The 20,365-nt window shown below is 43.2% G+C and overlaps 1 protein-coding gene across 10 annotated transcripts in view; it reads left to right on the top strand.

The window, feature by feature from the left end:
• The window catches only part of PPFIBP2 (PPFIA binding protein 2), a 189,600-nt gene that overhangs the window by 138,498 nt on the left and 30,737 nt on the right, over positions 1–20,365 (top strand). For 8 of the 10 annotated variants that reach the window (XM_054025787.1, XM_054025784.1, XM_054025791.1 and 5 more), the window contains 5 exons: positions 3,636–3,728; positions 10,802–10,910; positions 13,978–14,010; positions 15,912–15,973; positions 18,956–19,031. In XM_054025787.1, coding sequence (XP_053881762.1) covers positions 3,636–3,728; positions 10,802–10,910; positions 13,978–14,010; positions 15,912–15,973; positions 18,956–19,031 — 373 coding nt within the window. The remainder of the gene's footprint in view (positions 1–3,635; positions 3,729–10,801; positions 10,911–13,977; positions 14,011–15,911; positions 15,974–18,955; positions 19,032–20,365) is intronic. The other 2 variants (XM_054025792.1, XM_054025789.1) reach the window with 1 other exon arrangement.

The following is a 20,365-nucleotide window of genomic DNA, read 5'->3' as shown; positions in this document are numbered from 1 at the left end:
ATGTCTGCAGGTGAGATAAAGCAGAATTTAAGACTGAGAAATGGCTTGATTTTGGTTCTCACATTATAGGGATTGCCCCACGTACTCATTCCTCCCAGTATAGCTCGCAACTCCTTTCTATTCCTACAGCACTGATGGGGGACCATCTTGGTGAATATCTGCACAGCGTATCTCTTTGGTCTGCCCTTTGCCTTTTGAATAAGGCTATTCTCTGCCTCCTAGTCTCTTCAGTGTAACGTCATCGAGACTTAGGACAGCAGTAGAGGGGATTACTATGCAGCTCATGCCCTGATGCCCACCTCACCCCTATGACAGCACAGAGCCACTTCCCACGCAAAAACAAAAGTGCAAAGCATGACTGGGAACATAATTCCCCTGCCCCAGCAATTCGAGACACAGTGGCAAGGCAAGACAGCATACATTGTACACACTAAAATTGCAGTGCAACCAGCACCTTTCCCACACGCAGACCATTTATCTCTGAGGTTCCCCCAAGACTGGGAAGAATCTCAAGGAGGTAAAGTCAGTAATTCATATTTAAAAAAATGCTATCATGGCCTGACTGGAAAACAAACAATAGTCCACTCTTTGGTTTTTTTTTTTTTTCCATTCTCCTGCAGCCATGGCACCTGCAATGGTCAGACCGCCAAGGAGAGGGCCTCTGTCAATGGCAGAGTGCCTGGCCAACCTCAGGGGGCATAAAAGGAAGACTTGGGACAAGATGTTTGCACAGCTTATAGCAGAGTCCCGAAGAAAAATTCAAGATTTGTGAAAGGTGGAGGTAGTATCTGAGGAGCCAAAGGGAGAAAAAAATGGAGCTGTCAAACAAGACATTGTCAGTGGCCATGGACAACATCACAGTCACCAGGGAAAGCATTGCCATAACCAAGGAGAGCTTGGAAAAGGACAGGGAAATGCAGAGGCAGTTCAGAGAGACTATATTAAGCCAAAAAATGCTGCTTCATCGTATGGTGGTGCTAGGACAGTAGGTGCTGCACGTTCTTCAGCCCCTGGACAATACAAGTTATTGGGGCCACCTGCAACTCCACCCTGCTCCAGCCCCCTGGAGCAGTGTTCCCAGAAGCCATGCCCCTTGCAGAGGTCAACCTCTGAGCACAGAGAAAAAATGCATCTGAGAGCCCAGCTCTTTTGAGTCCTTCAGTGCCCCTGATAACTTTGAGCCACGGCACTCAATCCCAGAAATCCCACGAACAAGAAGAGATGGAAGCAAGGCGTATACTTGCCTGTAACTTTAAGCCCCTCCGCCCCGCCAACTGTTCTGCACTGCAATGCACTTTCAGTGTTGGCTGTACTGTTATTTTGTTTAATATATTTTCGATTAAAAGCTGCTGTAGTATTGCATCAGTAAAAACTTAATTTTTGGTTTGTTACATGACTCTTTCTTGTTTCATAATCAAAACCATTTAAAATTCATATATTATGCCTCATCACTGCATGAAAGTTAGAAATCCCTTTAAACAATGGTAAAATAATTTATGGATTTTCACAAAAGTACTTGGACAAGGCCACACTTACAGCACCCAGTGAACCTGCATCCCACTTCCAGGGGCTAACAGCTGGTTGTATAGCCACACATTTTCAGGGATGAGACTCAAAATAAGAACAGTGGGCATCCCAAACAATACATCTCTAGGTCTTTCCATTTTCTGTGGTATACCTGGCTGGCTGCTCAAACCGCTGAGCAAGATCTGGACCTCATCCTCGCACCCACTGTTAAGGCTTTCCCCCTTATCTGCACAAATATTGGATAGACTACATCATGCTGATATAATGCTCAGCACATTTTTTTCTGCCGCTTCCAACCTATTCCACAAACAGTGCCATCTCCCTTTCAGACGGCCACATGCACACTTGATTACCATTCTGCAGCTGCTGAGTGGGTAGTTAAAAAGCCCTGTCATTCTGTCCACGTGGTCTGTGAATGGCTTCATTAACTAAGGAAGCAGGGCTTAAGACAGATCTCCAGAAAATATTGGGACACATGGGGGCGGGGTGGTCTGCCGGCGGAGCAAAAAAAAAAAGCCGAGTGCTGTTCCTGGGACCACACAGTCCTCCTTCCATTAGTTTGAAAAGACATGAGTTCTGATCAGGTACACTTCCAGTCTACCCTACATTTATGTCTGTAAACCTACCATGGTGGTCAACCAGCCCTTGGAACACCATGGAGAACTATCACTTCCTATTCATAAGTTCTGTGCCTTAGTGGGGGAATGAGGGTCTGGGAGGTGGCAAATGATAGGAGATAGTTTATAAGTTGTCCCAGACAGTTTGATGGCTTTGCATGTATGTGGTTCCCAATAGTCTCCTGAGCATTACCCAGCATTATAACTGGATGCAACAGTACCTTTTCCATGGCATGACACTCCTGCATGAGAATGTCCCAAGCAGTTGATCTCCCCAAGTTGAATTGGTCTGCCACCAACCAGCAGCATTCTGGAGTGGCCAGCTTCCTGATGGTAATAGTGACCTGCTTCTCTAGGGGCATGGCGTACAGCATGTTGATATGCTGTTGATGAAGCTCCAAGCTTCAGCACTTGTCTAAAAAAAAATTAGCCCTTCCCACCCTGAAATTTTCTTGCTGCTGCTGGTTATCCCAGTTCTGCAGAACGATTCATTCCTACCAAACCATGCTGGTTTTCCGAGGCCAGAAATGCTCTGCTCAGCATGGTGGCAGACTGCTTGGTGTGTATTTCAGGGCTCAAAGCCAAACAAATTTGGTTCTGGAGACCACATGTCGCACCGCTGAGTGTAGGATGTGGCAGCAGCGACAGCTCCTCCAGCAGCAGGAGGAAGTTCAGCAACAGTGGAAGCAGGACAAGGGTGAGGAAGAAGAGGAGGACACCGAGCAGCTAGTTCTAGAGGACCAGTTCCTGGAGGAGTTTCAAACCGTGTGAACACTATTGGTGCAGCTTGTGTACGGCGCATTATCAGCCATGCAGCAAAAAGCTTTGCATTAAGACTCCCCATGTAGATATATCCTAATAAAGCTGCTGAGAATCTTTTTGTTGATGTTGTAAATGCATCTCTTGGCTGCATCGATTAACATGGAACCTTTTATGTACTGACGGGTCTTGCTATCATCAGCTCCTCAGGTAGGGACATAGTCTTATTTGTCTGTAAAGTGTTTGTGTGTGGTGCCTGTCTGCGGAATATTGCCTCATCTGTGGTATTTGTTGGTGTTTTTAGGTATCTTAAATACCTGCCAGCAGGGGGCTTTTTCTGTGAACATTAGGAGACTCTTGGGCAGCATTTCAGACTTCTAGATTTTTTTTTAAAACCTCTGAACGCAACCCTTGGTACAATATAACATGGATATAAGTGGACCCGAGCGCCTGAACACATCAGAGTCAGCCATCTTTCCTACACAACCAAGCAAAGTTGGTCATAATTTTGGCTAGAGAGTTTCAGAAAGGATTCCACTTAATAATATAGCAAATCGAAGTAGCTTTCACTTGCTTAATTTAGGGTGCACAAATAACAAGGAAAAGTTTATTTTGCATGGATGGTTCCACATTCACTGGACTGTGTCATGGATGAGCCTTGATTCGTGTCCTTGGAAAACAAACACTCGGCTGAGCCTTTCTTTAGCTGTTCTTTCTCTTTTTCTTTTGCAGGGTTTGCTTCAGGAACTCAAACATCTCAAAATTAAAGTGGAAGAGCTGGAAAATGAAAGAACCCAATATGAATGGAAATTAAAAGCAACCAAAGTAAGCAGTAAATGTAGCACTTATGCAAGACAGATTTATTCCAACCTAGATGTGGATACTCCCTATTTCCCTCAATATTTACTTTTTTTTAACATTTAATACATTTCACTGATGACTATAAAATAAGTTTTTGTTTGAACAATCTGTTGAATGCAGATTTTGCCTTTAAAGTTGTTCTATCCTTTTATTTAGGATTTTTACTCTTCCTGCCACACCGTTCTCCTCTCTTTTTCCAAAAAACGAATATATTGGCTAACAAAGGAATTGTTCCATGAGCAAGCCTTCCTTTCAAGCTTTCTATTTCACTCTTTCCATATCAGTTACTAGCTTCTGGAGTAAGTTCTCTAGCTTGAAATTCAGTTTCACAGATGTAGACAAAGACAGCAGTGGGAGGAAAAATGCAGAGCTGTTTTGGTGAACCACAGGGGTCGGCAACCTACGGCACGCGAGCCGATTTTGAGTGGCACGCTGCCTGCCCGGTGAGAGGAGGAGGAGGGGCAGGAAAGCACCACGCTGGGGGAACAAGGGGGAGGGGAGAGCTTGGCTGCTGCAGGACCAAGCTTCTGCTTCCTGCCCCCGCAGGGGAGAGCGGTGTGGGGGGGTCCTGGCCCCCTGCCCCACTCAGCCCCCCCCGCCCACCGCTCTCCCCTGCGGGGGCAGGAGGCAGAAGCTTGGTCCTGCGGCAGCCAAGCTCCCCCCATCCCCCATTTCTTCCCACAACGTGGTGCATTCTGGCCCCTCCCTCTCACTGCCAGCGACTGCCCTTGCGAGGGGGAGCCGAGCCAAGTGGCAGCGTGCTCCCTGCTCCGTAGAGGAGGCAGAGAGAGGTAGGGACGGGCCTTCGGGAAGGGGGTGGAACATGGCAGACCCCTCCCAGCCCCCTGCCATGAGCCGCTCAGGACAGGGGGCTGGGAGCACCCCCACGAGCCGAGCACCCCAGCCCTGCACCTCCCAACCCCAACACACCCCCATCCCTCTGCCCTGCACCTCCACACACACCCCCACAACCAGCCTTGTGCCCTGCACCTCCACACACACCCCCACAACCAGCCTTGTGCCCTGCACCTCCACACACACCCCAGCCCTCTGCCCTGACCTCAAGTCGCCCCCAACACCCAGCCATCTGCCCTGCATCTCCACACACACCCCAGCCCTCTGCCCTGCACCTCCACACCCCCCCCACAACCAGCCTTGTGCCCTGCACCCCCACACACCCTCCAGCCCTCTGCCCTGACCTTGAGTCGCCCCAACACCCAGCCCTCTGCCCTGCACCCCACACACCCTCCAGCCCTCTGCCCTGACCTCCCCCCAACACTCAGCCCTCTGCCCTGCACCTCCACTCACCCCCCACAACCAGCCTTGTGCCCTGCACCCCCACACACCCTCCAGCCCTCTGCCCTGACCTTGAGTCGCCCCAACACCCAGCCCTCTGCCCTGCACCCCCACACACCCTCCAACCCTCTGCCCTGACCTCCCCCCAACACTCAGCCCTCTGCCTTGCACCTCCACACCCCCCCCAGCCCTCTGCCCTGCACCTCCACACACACCCCCACAACCAGCCTTGTGCCCTGCACCCCCACACACCCTCCAGCCCTCTGCCCTGCACCTCCACACACCCTCCAGCCCTCTGCCCTGACCTCGAGTCGCCCCCAACAGCCAGCCTTCTGGCCTGCACCCCCACACACCCTCCAGCCCTCTGCCCTGACCTCCCCCCAACACTCAGCTCTCTGCCCTGCACCTCCACACACACCCCAGCTCTCTGCCCTGCACCTCCACACACACCCCAGTCCTCTGCCCTGCACCTCCACACAAACCCCCACAACCAGCCTTGTGCCCTGCACCTCTGCACACCCTCCAGCCCTCTGCCCTGCACCTCCGCACACCCTCCAGCCCTCTGCCCTGACCTCGAGTCGCCCCAACACCCAGCCCGCTGCCCTGCACCCCCACACACCCTCCAGCCCTCTGCCCTGACCTCCCCCCAACACTCAGCTCTCTGCCCTGCACCTCCACACACACCCCAGCTCTCTGCCCTGCACCTCCACACACACACCAGTCCTCTGCCCTGCACCTCCACACAAACCCCCACAACCAGCCTTGTGCCCTGCACCTCTGCACACCCTCCAGCCCTCTGCCCTGCACCTCCACACACCCTCCAGCCCTCTGCCCTGACCTCAAGTCGCCCCAACACTCAGCCCTCTGCCCTGCACCCTCACACACTCCCCAGCCCTCTGCCCTGACCTCCCCCCAACAGCCAGCCTTCTGCCCTGCACCTCCACACACACCCCAGCCCTCTGCCCTGACCTCGAGTCGCCCCCAACACCCAGCCATCTGCCCTGCACCCCCACACACTCCCCAGCCCTCTGCCCTGACCTCCCGCAACAGCCAGCCTTCTGCCCTGCACCTCCACACACACCCCAGCCCTCTGCCCTGACCTCGAGTCGCCCCCAACACCCAGCCATCTGCCCTGCACCCCCACACACTCCCCAGCCCTCTGCCCTGACCTCCCGCAACAGCCAGCCTTCTGCCCTGCACCCCCACACACTCCCCAGCCCTCTGCCCTGACCTCCCGCAACAGCCAGCCTTCTGCCCTGCACCCCCACACACACCCCAGCCCTCTGCCCTGACCTCGAGTGGCCCCCAACAGCCAGCCTTCTGCCCTGCACCCGCACACACCCTCCAGTCCTCTGCCCTGACCTCCCCCCAACACTCAGCCCTCTGCCCTGCACCTCCACACACACCCCCAGCCCTCTGGCCTGACCTCAAGTCGCCCCGCTCAGCCCGCTGCAGGCCTAGGTGAACAGAACCCTAGGCTGGAAGTGGGCTGAGCAGGCTGGCGGCGTAAGATCAACATTTTAATTTAATTTTAAATGACTCTTCTTAAACATTTTGAAAACCTTGTTTACTTTACATACAACAATAGTTTAGTTATATAATATAGACTTATAGAGAGAGACCTTCTAAAAAACGTTAACATGTATTACCGGCACGCGAAACCTTAAATTAAAGTGAATAAATGAAGACTCGGCACACCACTTCTGAAAGGTTGCCTACCGCTGGTGTACCACATGAATAACTTTCGTAGCATGTAAGGCCAGAATGGATCATCTTGGATTTTACCCAGTTATTCAAGTATTGAGCCCAATAACTTGTGTTTGACTAACGCATGAACTCCTGAAAGGCATCCAGTCTTGATTTGAAGACATCAAGAGATGGAGAATTCACGACTTCCCTTTGAAGTTTGTTCCAATGGTTAATTACCCTCATTGCTAAACATTTGTGCCTTATTTCTAGTTTGAATTTGTCAGGCTTCAGCTTCCAGCCATTGGTTCTTGTTATGACTTTCTCCACTAGATTAAAAAGCCTTTTAGTATACAGTATTTTCTCCCTGTTGAGGTACTTATAGTCCATAATCAAGTTACCTCTTATGTGAATAGTTCCCAGTCAGCTCTAAAGGACTACTCACATGAGTAAATTCAGATTATTTCAAATTAGTTAAGAAACTAGTGGTGTTTGTAATATTTCAGGTGACCAGATGCTTAATGCAATTAATATTAATAACAAGGGGGGAGGAATGCAAACCAAAATAGAGAAAGAACAAGTAAAAGAATATTTAGATAAGTTAGATGTATTCAAGTTGGCAGGGCCTGATGAAATTCCCCTAAGAGTACTTAATGAACTAGCTGAAGCAATCTTGAAATTGTTAGTGATTATCTTCAAGAACTCATGGAGGATGGGTAAGTTCCCAGAGGTCTGAAGAAGGGCAAACATAGTACCTGTCTTTAAGAATGGGAAAAAAGAGGATCCAGGCAGTTATAGACTAGTCAGCCTAACTTTGATACCTGGAAAGATACTGGAACAAATTATTAAACAATCAGTTTGTAAACACCTAGAGGATAATAGTTTAATAAGTAGTAGCCAACTTGGATTTGTCAAGATCCAATCATGCCAGACCAGCCTAATTTCCTTCTTTGTCAGGGTTCCTGGCCCGATGGATGGTGTTTGGGAACAGTAGATGTGATATATTTTGATTGTTAGTAAAGCTTTTGACACAGCCACACATGACATTCTCATAAGCAAGCTAGGAAGTTGTGGTCTAGATGAAATTACTATAAGGTGGGTGCAAAACTGGTTGAAAGACCGTGCTCAAAGTGTAGTTATCACTGGTTTGCTGTCAAACTGGGAGGAGGTATCTATGGGGGTCCTGCAGGGGTCTGTTCTGGATCCAATATTGTTCAACATTTTCATTATTGATTTGAATAATGGAGTGAAGAGTTTGCTTATAAAATCTAGGAGGGGTTGCAAGCAGTTTGGAGGACAGGATTAGAATTCAAAATGACCTTGACAAATTAGAGAATTTGTCTGAAATCAACAAGATGAAATTCAGTAAAGATAAGTGCAAAGTAGTACACTTAAGAAGGAAAAATCAAATACACAATTACAAAATGGGGAATAACTGTCTAGGCAGTAATACTGGTAAAAGGATCTGGGAGTTATAATGGATTGCAAATTGAATGTGAGCAAACAATGTGGTGCAGTTACAAAAAAGGCTAATATAATTCTGTGACAGACTATACCCTTATATTCACCACTTTTACAAAACTATGATAAATCTTGTACAAAGTATATCTTGCGAGGTATCATTTGAAAAATCATCCTGAGAAAATGTCCTGAGAAAATGTGTGGCAAAATTGAACGTTATAAGATTCTACTGTATGATGTTACCGATGCATATTTATCTGGGGAAATAGCCCAAATCAGTTCCTCAGAGACAAAAGGCAAATGGATGCCTCAGCCAGGTATCAACAAAATCAGTTGGGACAGTCACCTGGGTAAGTGGCCATTCTTTGGCAGGAAGAGGGGTGTGAACTCAAGAGGGGGACTGAAACTAAAAAGCAGAGGGACAAACACCCCAAAGCTCCCCTTTTACTCTCTCCCTGCCCATCTCATTTTCTGCATGTGAGAAGACAAAAATAAACAGCCATTGGACTCTGGGGGAGGGACCCTGATCTGAAAGTCAGGAGACAAGAGTAGAGTATATGTGGAAGAATATGTGTAAACTTGGTTTGTTTTCCCTCCCTGGTTGATGACTCTGCTTCCTGCATAAATGCAAATTAAAACAAGCACACATTCCTCTCTTTGTTTAGGACAGACCTGACTTCTGCCTGGCCAGGTCAGTGGGGTTTGGAACGTGCGTTAATAACATCATACAGGGGAATCTTAACAATGTTGCCACACATATTTTAGCAGGACAATACTGATCAGCAAATTATGAGTTTTTAAATGGTATCTTACAAGGTATACTTTCTACAAAGATTATTACAGTAGTGTATATACAGGGGTGTATTCCATCACAGTAATAAATCCATCTTCTGAAACAGTGACAATGAATTTTCTAGGTCTTTGGTAAATGTTTTGTCAAAACGATGTGCGATCTATTATCATAGGGAAAGGGAAAAGTGGAGGAGCGTGGAGGCAGAGGAAAGAGGAGAAAAGGTGGGGAAGAGAGAGAGAGAAATAGACTTCTTGAGAGAAATGAGTGGGAGAAGATATGGAACTGGAAAGGAATATAAGTGCAGGGAAAGGAAGAGGAAAATTAACTGTGGCGATGACATGCAATTGAATTAAAAGAGGAAAGGGAGAAACCAAGATTGAAGCATGGGTGGAGGAGACAAGTCCAAATCTGCTATTAGGAAGTCTGCACTTCTGTCTTCCTATTGCTCCAGCTACTGAAATAAAAATTTGAAATGTCTCCCTGGCTGGGATATATAAAGCATATTAGTCACTAAGAACGCATGGTAATCATTCAGAGGTTTAGTAATATGAATTCCTATATTCCATGAGGATTTGATGGCAGAAATGGTGAGCCTTTGCTGCCACCCAGCTGCCTGCTCCTTCTAGTCAAAATGTGTTTTCACCTACTAAACTAAATCTCTTCCCTTCTTCCCTGTCAGATCATGGGTTTTTCTTAATTATAATGTCTTGAGGAGCTGGTAACACCTTACATCCAAGATGCTAGATACTAAAGTGATATGTCTATTAGAAATGTCATGGGTATATCACAGTAAATTTTTACTGAGGCAAATGCTTTAAGTGCTTCTAAAGATGCACAAAAATCTGAAAAATGATGCTGTTTTCTAAAATAGCCCAGTGTGTTACAGCCAGCTGCTCTCAGACGGACTAACATGAGATAATAGTATCATTATGTTGCCGGTTGGACACGTCTGTATTTCTATCCCTGCTGGATTTTTGAGAAATTTTAGTGTGTGAGATTTTACCTAGTCATAAGGCAGCCTGAATTCTGATGTGTGTAAATTAACGATTGTGTTTTGATCCATATGCATGGTTGGTTTTCAGCCCATGCGTTGCTTCTGCCATAATTGCCATCTAAAATATCTGATGCAGGTGAGAGCAAGTTTTACCAAATGTCTGACAGCGGTGGTCAAACTTAGTAGAATTCAACCCAGGACACTTTTCTTGTGTTTGATTATTTATCTTTTTTAATATGATGGAAACAGAAATATTATATCACAATAGTAGAAGCTACAGCTAATCTGAACTACAGTTTACATACTAAAATGACCCATGACTATGGTGAAGACTGCAGGGCTCTCTTCCAAAACGTGGGTAAAATTTGGGAAAATATTCTGCTCTCTTGCAAATGACTCTGAGTTCCCTTTTAGCACTATATTGCTGGCCCAAGTAAAGCCTTGTACAAACTGTTGGGAAAACAACTGCCCTTAATACTTTCTGTCTATTCCCAGATTACTTACTAAGGAAACAGCCTGATTGTATTTGATCAGGCTGTACAGTCCTGAATCCTTAAAATCACACCATCCTTGCAAGGCATTTCCTGCTCTGCAGGGCTAATACCATTGAAAAACAGTGCGCACCTGTAAAAGGTATATCCTTCCTGCAGGATAGGTGGCATTTTTAAGGATCTAAGAGTTTTGTAATACTAAAAGAAATTATAAATCAGGGCCTGGAGTCAAGTGAAGTGACTTTTTGTTTGGGAGTTGAGAATGAGTGGGTATCCAGTGATGGTGACATTCTGAATTTCTGTTCTGTTCTTTCAGGCTGAAATAGCCCAGCTCCAGGAGCAGTTAGCTCTCAAAGATGCAGAAATTGAACGTTTACAGAGTCAGCTCTCCAGGACCTTGGTACATAATGAAATTGCAGAAAGAGGTAAGAATGGATGGGGAAGAAATCAAAGCTGAAATGAAAACATTTGTCTTCAGTTCTGTGAAGCAGCAACTGATCAGTATTTAAAGCAATGTAAGGAGACGGGATGTGGGAGGAGATTGCTCTACTGGTAGGCCAAGTAAGAGAGAATTTGGTATCCACAGAGCACTAAAACTTCTAATGCAGAGAACTTTGTTCTAAATTGAAATATTCATAGATTCATAGATTCTAGGACTGGAAGGGACCTTGAGAGGTCATTGAGTCCAGTCCCCTGCCCGCATGGCAGGACCAAATACTGTCTAGACCATTTAATGTTCTTTGTAGCCATATATTTGTAAAATATTGATCTCAAAGTTAAATGAAAGGGTGTTTCTAGTTACCTTTTTTTAAATTACCAAACTGTTGTTTATCACTGTCACCGTGCCTCAGTGGATCACAGCTGAGAATACCAGATTCAGGACAAACTGCTGAGAAATAGAGCAGACTCACCCCCAAACTGGTGGTTATTCTATTATTAGAATTACCAAGACAGAAACAAAAGTTAAACTTCTGTCTCACCACACTGGTTAACATGAAGTCAAAAATGCATTCTCCTTAGGCATCCCAGCCCTTGTTTCTCCACTCATACACTAAACTGTATAACGAGTGGTTATTTAAAACCAATTTAATCAAACAAAGGGTTCTTCTAATCCCAAGAGATCAGCCATATACTCAGGTCAATATATAACTCACATTTTACCCAATAATCACGCTGTTGCCAATCCTTTAGTACCTATAATCTAAAGGTTTATTTAGAAGATTAAAGAAAAAGGAGAGAGTTAAAATGGTTAAGTATGATAGATCACCACTGGCCATCACGTACAGCCCCCAACTAAAACCTCTCCAGCACATTATCAATGATCTACAACCTATCTTGGAAAACGATTCCTCACTCTCACAGACCTTGGGAGGCAGACCAGTCTTCACTTATAGACAGCCCCCCAACCTGAAGCAAATACTCTCCAGCAATTACACATCACACCACAGAAACACCAATCCAGGAACCAATCCCTGAAGCAAACCTCGTTGCCTACTCTGTCCCCATATCTACTCTGGCAACACCATCAGAGGACCCAACCACATGAGCCATACCATCAAGGGCTCATTCACCTGCACGTCTACTACTGTTATATATGCCATCATGTGCCAGCAATGCCCCTCTGCCATGTACATTGGCCAAACCGGATAGTCCCTACGTAAAAGAATAAATGGACACAAATCGGACATCAGGAATGGTAACGTACAAAAGCCAGTAGGTGAACGCTTCAGTCTCCCTGGACACTCTGTAACAGATTTAAAAGTAACTATTCTTGAACAAAAAAACTTCAGAAACAGACTTCAAAGAGAAACAGCAGAACTAAAATTCATTTGCAAATTTAACACCATTAATTTGGGCTTGAATAGGGACTGGGAGTGGCTGGCTCATTACAAAAAGCAGCTTTGCCTCTCCTGGAATTGACACCTCCTCATCTATTATTGGGGATGGACTACATCCACCCTGAATGAATTGGCCCTGTCAACACTGGTTCTCCACTTGTGAGGTAACTCCCTTCTCTTCATGTGTCATTATATAATGCCTGCATCTGTAATTTTCACTCCATGCATCTGAAGAAGTGAGGTTTTTTACCCACGAAAGCTTATGCCCAAATAAATCTGTTAGTCTTTAAGGTACCACCAGACTCCTAGTTAAAATGGTTAAGGAAATCAAATAAGTGCAATCATTGCAGAGTTCTTGTATCAGGTTTGAAGCAGTGATGTTACAGAATGCTGGCTTGTAAAGTCTCTGCTAACTTCCAAAAGATTGGAAGGTCCTCAATCCACTGATTAGAATGCTCCTTTTCATGTAAGACCATGGTCCAGAGATCAGTGCAGGAAAGAGGCAAAATGGAGATGCTTCCAGGGTAATCATAGCTGATAGATTGTGACTTTTCCATTGATACCTTACATGACATACTTTGTACAAGATTTGTTGCAATTGTCTAACAGTGGCAATATTCATGATATAAATGGTCATAGTCCAATCATACAGCGTCACAATCACTTCCCAGTAATAGCCATGTGCAGCCCCTATGTATTCAAACATTCAAAATCGTAACTTGTTAGGACCGCATCATCCCCTAGTTGGACTGAATCTCCATCAGATTGCTTTGTGTACATCTGCACTATCAACAATGTGCAGAAGAACTGGTCCCGTTCCCTCACTCCCCTTCCATTTTCAGCCAACCTCGCCAACGTTCCCTGGAGTGTTGACCTCACCCAACTTCCATTGGATACCAGGGTGCAGAAGGAGATGATGCTATAGGCCCATGACTCCCTCCCTCACCACTGCTCCCCCTCCCAAAGAGAATTGTTGAGTGTCCTCTTCCGAAGCGAAGGAGACAATCTAGCCCTTTACTGTTGTATCTTCCATAAGGGGTGACTGCCTATTCAGGCAGTGCTCTAACACCATATTAGCAGTGTTTGGTGCTAGTCATCTGTAGAGCTTGTGCATGTTGAGTGTTACAAGGTTTGCATATGACACTAGAAAATACAGTTTCCCTAACACTGTTTTGAAACTTTAACAATTAATTTAAAAGGAATTTTTCCATTAGGTGAATAATTTGAGATTTTCTACAGAATGTTCAAAGAATTTTTTAAAAATGAGTATGTATTACCAATAAGTCAATAGCTCCACATCTTTCAGTTTTCCAACTGTGGGTCCATTCCTCCTCCCACTGATATCAGTGCTTAAACTCTCTGATTCCAAGAGCTCGGAGCCAGTAGTAGGGCCTAAATTTGTGAGTGCCCTAATGAAGCTACTGAATTGGTATATATTTGAAAGGAATTATATGTAGTAATAGCAACATCTCCTCCAAAAGAAATTGCCAAATTTTCTGGTCAAACTTTTTGGTTTTCTTCTGAGACACACAAGGACAATAATGTCAAGATGTACGTATTATGCTTGAATGCATATTCTGACTAAGTTGCCATACAGTATCTAATTGTGCTTTTTCTACAAACTTTATTTGACTTTCACCATTTACCATCGTAGAGGAACTATATAGGAGAAGGCTAAAAGAAAAACGTAAGCCTTGAGATTCACTTTTGGCATTTTCTTAATGTTCGTTTTCACACAAATTATAGCTAAAATGCACTTCTGCAGCAATAATTTAATATCTGTTTACATTCAGATGCTTTATCATAATGTACATGAGACAGATATTTCATTGTTTGCAGCAAGCAGACCGCTATTGGCCCTGCTTAAAGCCTCAGTCTGATTTATCACTTCAAACAAATATGAATGAAATCTCATAGGTTGCTAAATCAAATAGCTGGACTTTAAAAGGACACTGTCAAGGTTAATAGGCCCTTGTTTTGACCTTAATTTTTTTTTTATTTGCATGTAAAGCCAATGTGATAGTTGTTTTGTGCATGTTTCTTTTTCATTTTTCTCTGTGATTTGTGGGAAATAGTTTTGTTTGAAAGCCTGCTTCTTCTTTTCACCATTGAGGTAAATAAGGGAAAACATTTTGGTAAGGAAATAGATTTTCAATCAGATTTGTTTGGGATTATTACAAACAGTGAGAATGAAGTTTATTTTAAAAGTGATTAAAATACCTTGACACGGTTCTTTTGAAAGTCTAATAGCGATGAATGACAATTAGTTCCAGGTTGATTTTTTTTTTTAAAGCTTTTTCTAAAAAAGCAGCTTTCTTTTTAAACCTGTCTGATTGCTTGCTCACTGCTTGCTGGTTTTTGTATTTGTTTTGATTTGATTGTGTTAGTGCATCTCACATGTTGACTAAATGCTGTTTTCTGCATGAGAAAGATGTTTTCAGTACCTTCATTTGAATGTTTGTTAATATATTAATCATAGCCAACTATTGCAAAATGTATGGAACTTGTAATAACTAAAATTAATAATTAAAGTATTTACAAACAATTTGAATGTGAAGCTTGAATTTTCAACCTTAAACTATTCGTTGTAAAAAGGTTTGCTAACAACGCCTTTTGCAACACTAATTTTTTCCCATTTCCTTATCCACTGTATTACTGTCTTTGAGAACTGGTAGCACAGTTCTTTGTGAACCAAATACGTCAATTTAAAAATGTCCAGGAGTGTGTTCCTTGCATGGAAGCTACGATAGATAAAATATTTTTAGGCTCTGCTTGGTCATCTACATTTGGTTCGTACAAATGGGGATGTGGGATAGTTTGTGGAAGTAGTACATGGAGAACTGATGGCAGAGTTGTGCCTATGATTAGTTAAGAAATCCCGTTGTAAAAGTTTTGTAAATTTACAGAAATACAGGTTTGTGAAGACACACAGTTTTTGCCTATGCACTTTCATAAAGAACCTACAAATCTTGCATTGTAAAGATTGTGATATGCGTGGTACAGCTCTGTATTTGCTGTTGGCATTTTTGCCACAGATTTTATTCAATTATTCAAATTTAGAAAGTTTTTAATAGATTCTGGAGTCCACGGAAACCTTTTTCTTGTGCAGTGAAGACTACAAGAAGACATTCAGAATTACAGCAGGATGTCAGGCTTTCTTTTTTTATTGTTTGTTGTTGTTGATCTTCAGGCTTCACAAATATTCTTTAACCACTGTTCATGTAAACTATAGATCATTCTCCCCAGCTGGAAGATAATTTCTTTTACAATTATTTCCATAAATATGACACAGAGGAGAAACAGGTGTCAAATCTTTTCCACTCAAATTTTTAGGAAAATAAAATGTTTAAAACAAAAGCCATTATATAGTATTCATTATACGTAGCACCTTTAATATGACAGCAATTGGCAAGCCTGAGCTATAGACTTCCAAAAAGTGTGATTGTCCCAGTTTAACTTTACTTATACTAGGTACTGGGCACTCAGATGGCCCATGATAGGCCCTGTATGAGAACCTAAGTAGAATAGAATGGAAATGAGATTAAATATAATAAACATTTTTCTCTTAACATTTTAAAACTATTTTAGATCAAGAAGTTCAACGACTGAAGATAGGAATGGAATCATTGTTAGCTGCAAATGAAGAAAAGGTGAGGAAATGGTTAGGATTAACTTGCCCTTTTGCAGTAATAATGGAGGTGTGTCAAGAAGGTCTAATTTATTGCATCTCTGCAATGATCTAAAATGCTGCTTTCATAAAGCCAACATCACTGTGAGTTGCCTGGTGTCGCATGGGGTTATGGGACTTATGTGGCTAACCTTGAAAGTGTGATGCTGCCTTTCCCCACCAGCCCAACTGCAGCATCTTTACAATGGGATTCTCATCCGGGAGCTCTTTTGCCTGGGGAACAGAGATCCAGGGTTACGGGCATCCCGCCTTCTCCGCCTTATAAGGTTCACTGACCTTACAGCAACACTTTGTGGCCCTCCAGCCACTCTTACCTGGCTTTCCATTACAGAATCAGAATCAGGAGTGCCTTGACACTGTCCGTTTAGATTCTGCACCAGAGAGTGGGCTGAGAGTGAACTTTGAGTCTGAAACTGAACTCATGGGTGGAGAGAGCCAGAAGAGTCCAGAAAAAGCCAAGAGAAAAGTTAGAAGAAATAATTTGACATCTTTAAATAGAACAATGTTTCTACCTTTTGATTCCGCCACTATATGCTAGTTCTTCTGAACTATCTTTGAGTGGGAGGTTTTAAGGCACAATCCTGCAAGATGCTGAGCAGCTTCAAATCCCATTTACTTATTGTCTAAGTTGTTTCTCACTCTTGCAAAAAATAAAGAAATAAAAATTAAAGTTTGGTGGTTTTAAATGGAGGTTTTTAAGAAAATTACGATTAGGGCACTGTAATAGCAAAAAGGCAGGCCAGAGTGTGCATTAGTAAGTTGTTAGTCCATGTCAATAGATGCGAGGTGTGGGCAAGTAGCCTCTTAATACACACCCTCATATGGAAGCAGGGTACACTGAAAGGGAATTAAGCACCTCATAAATGAACGTGACTCATAACAGGCTGAGCTGCTTAAATGGTCAAAAAGCCAAAATTTACATCCGGACAATAAAAGCCGTGGCGTTATCTTTTAGCAGAGCTGTTACAAGGCTGTATAACATTTTGCATTCTAAGAGGAATATCTTTGCTCACTTTCTAGTCTCAGGGACTGTATTCATAGGGACAGGAGACCCATTCCATTAGCACATATGGAGTGTTTAAGTAGCTAAGTAGTGGCCAGTATAGGGGTACATGGCTGCTGTCTGTAAAGCAGCCATCTTAAATAATGTGGCTGCATGTGCCATTTAGGACAGCAAGTAAAGTAGTCAGATGCTTAAGGTTTTTGGAAGTTGCTCTGTTTAGGTTTAAGATGCATGCATACTTTTTTGGAGTGAATATTCCAGTGTCTGCTTTTCATTACAGAGAGACCCTACTGTCTCCATAGTTATGGTAAAAGCTGGATGTCTATTATAAGCCCAATTCTTTTTTTGTAGACTTCCTAGGGCATGTAACATCAGCACCTTCTCTTCTCTTACCTGGCAAACTCCTACTTTCCATGTCTACAAATTTACTGTTTTGCCTTGTGTTGTGGGTGGGAGAGAGAAATGAATGTTGTTGCCAGTCTGGACTGCTATGAGAACCCTGTGCAAATTCCAACAGAGAGCAATGAAGTCCATCCTAACATAGAGACTAGAGGGCATTTCCTCCAAATTTTTTGAAATTGTTTTGCTTGTCAATAAACCTTGGTCTCACATTAGGGAATGTACTAGTTGGTGGCATGTACATTTTTGTTCTCTGCTGCATTGAATCAGACTTCCTCAGTTGCCTTGCTCTCTTGTCACCGGTCTATGAAGAGGAATTAAGCCCTACTACTAGCGTTTGTGGAGATTTTCCTTTAACTCTAATGACAGAGGCCTGTGCATTTCATGGTGGAAATTCATGACTTTTATCCTAAGTTTCGGAGGGAAGGCAAGGAAGGGGTGGCTTAGGCAGAAGCTGTGGAGTCTACGTACCTAGACAGCTGAGAATCTTTACACTATTTGTCAGTTTAAATTCTTGGTGTCTTTAAAGTCAGTGGTGTCTTTCATCATTCACTGTCCAAGCCCCAAATACATCTGACACCTTGAGGGGACACCTAAAGGGATAGGCCAAGTGGTCAGCTCTTCGTTCTGCTATGCTGTTTTTTCCTCTCCTCTGCTCTTCCACTCTAATGGCTGCAACTTCAGGAGGAAGAAAAGGGGATGTTGAGCCAGATACTCAGCCCCACTCAATTGGCTTTGTGCTATTCTAGCAGCACAAATGGGACTAATAACTAAGGATAGTTTATTTCAAAAGAAGTTGGCACCCACAGTTGAAGCCAGATTGTCCAATTGAGCTCAGTGCTCCCACTCAGACATCTCATTGATGTGGCCAGGTTTTCAAAAGATTTTTAGGGAGAGCTGTTGCGGGCTGAGCCATTTTTGAAAATCTGGCCTTAAGTGGGCGAACTGGGGATTCTCAGTAAGGGGAAATCCTCAGACAAAATATAGTTTCATATCTGACTCTATACCATCCCCTCCTGGCCCACCGTGTGGGAGCATGTTGAATGTAGGAAGAGTATGTGGCCAGGTCACACTGTACTTTAGTGATCCACATCAATCAAGCCAGTGCAACTTAACACCGCCGTAGGGCTGCTCTAAGTTATGACCTTCGGGACGGGGGGAGATGAGCTGGTAAACAAGGTAAGTCAAGGTCTGCTCCTGAACAGCTGAGGATTCAGTTCAATCAAACCAAATTTCTTTATTGCTGTGCCTCTGTAAATAACTGATTTGGTATCAAATTAATCTGGGGGTATTAAATATAATAGTAAATTCATACATTTCACCAGATAGTATGTACAATGCCAGCTAAAAGTTGAGGAATTAATGTTCTATCCAAGGCACATGGGATTCTGGACATGATTCCTATTGAGAATAGGCACAAATCCCCAGGCGTCACAGTGAATGTATAGCTATTAATAATATGTATAACTTCTTATATCTACAAATGTAATGGTATTAAATTTGGTACTTTGAATATGAGTTCCCTTTAATGTTTTTTTGCAGGACCGTCGAATAGAGGAGTTAACAGTGCTGCTAAGCCAGTACAGAAGGGTGAAGGAGATAATGTTAGCAGCTCATGGTAAAATAAGTGTTGTGGATAATGTCTGATGTGTGGTCTTCCTGAATATTGTATGTTCTGTAATGAATATTCCTTAATAAGGCATAAAAAGAAGGCCACACAATAAGGCATAAAAAATAATCTGTTTAAGGCAAATTACAATTTTCATCTGTCACATTCTAGACATTTAATTTTGGTTAACATGCTATACTACACATCATAAAACTAGGGTCAAAACTGATTAGGAGATTTAGCCACACCACTCCCATTCATATAGACTTGTATGGCTGAATCCCTTAGTCAGTTTTAAAAGTCTTAACCTAAAAGTTTGTTTTACATCATTCAATAGCAGGTTGGAATGTAATTCTGAAATTCTGTGTTGCTCTAAATGGTGTCATTAAGATTCCTTTATACGAGAGAGCTTCTCAGTCAATCAGATTTATTGTTTGTTTTTATACTAGCACTTAGGAATCCCAGTAAGAATTAGGACCCCATTTTGTACAGAGTACAAAAAAACCTCTGCCCGAGTAAAGCTCAGAATCTAAAGACAAGACCAGCATTGGTTATAACAAAAGTGAGAAGAAGAGGGCTCAAAAGCAGTAAGCGCTTGTGTTAACATAGGTTTGCAATGTGCATGACTAGATGCTTTAATTCTTTTATTATACTCTTCTTTAATTAATAATAAGACACAAATTTCAGTAGTGTAATATGGCTCCAGGAGACCTTAATCGGATGATGATAAGTCACACTATACTTTTAATACTATTCAGACTTCTTTCATATCAATTTAACTCCAAGTGCAGCAACAATGATCATCTGTCAAACAGCAAGCTAGAATTATGGGTGCAATGTTTCTGTACAGGTCATTGTTTTCCTTGATGTAAGAAGTGTTTTTACAGTAGGTTCATTACAAATAACTTTATTTTTGGATGCAGCTGATCAGTGTTAAGAGAACCTTTTTTTTTTCTTTGCATATGATAATTTGTTAAATGAGTATAGTAAATTCTTCCAAAACAAATATTCACAGCTGACTATTTGGGCAAATGCTGATATGAGAAAAAACTACAGCCTTATCAATGTATTACAAAACACTACTTAATTAATTAGGATGTACTTGGGGATCATCCTTGTCCATTGCATCACTTACGTTGAGAATGGGATAGGTGTTTTAGGGTAGTCTCACTTTTAGATTACCTCTATTATCATAGTTCCACTGACGTCAATAAAGCTATGATAATTTACAACAGTTAAGGATGTGCCCATAGGAAGCCATACTTTGTGGCTACACCAAATAACCTTCCACTTCACATCACAAGGGCTCAGTCAACAACAGCAGGTTTGTTGGCTGTCTTCTG

The sequence above is a fragment of the Malaclemys terrapin genome, chromosome 4, assembly GCF_027887155.1.
Source record: "Malaclemys terrapin pileata isolate rMalTer1 chromosome 4, rMalTer1.hap1, whole genome shotgun sequence".
NCBI classification, from domain to species: domain Eukaryota; kingdom Metazoa; phylum Chordata; order Testudines; family Emydidae; genus Malaclemys; species Malaclemys terrapin.
The sequence above is the reverse complement of the archived record's forward strand: the minus strand, read 5'-3'. Positions and strand labels throughout refer to the sequence as shown.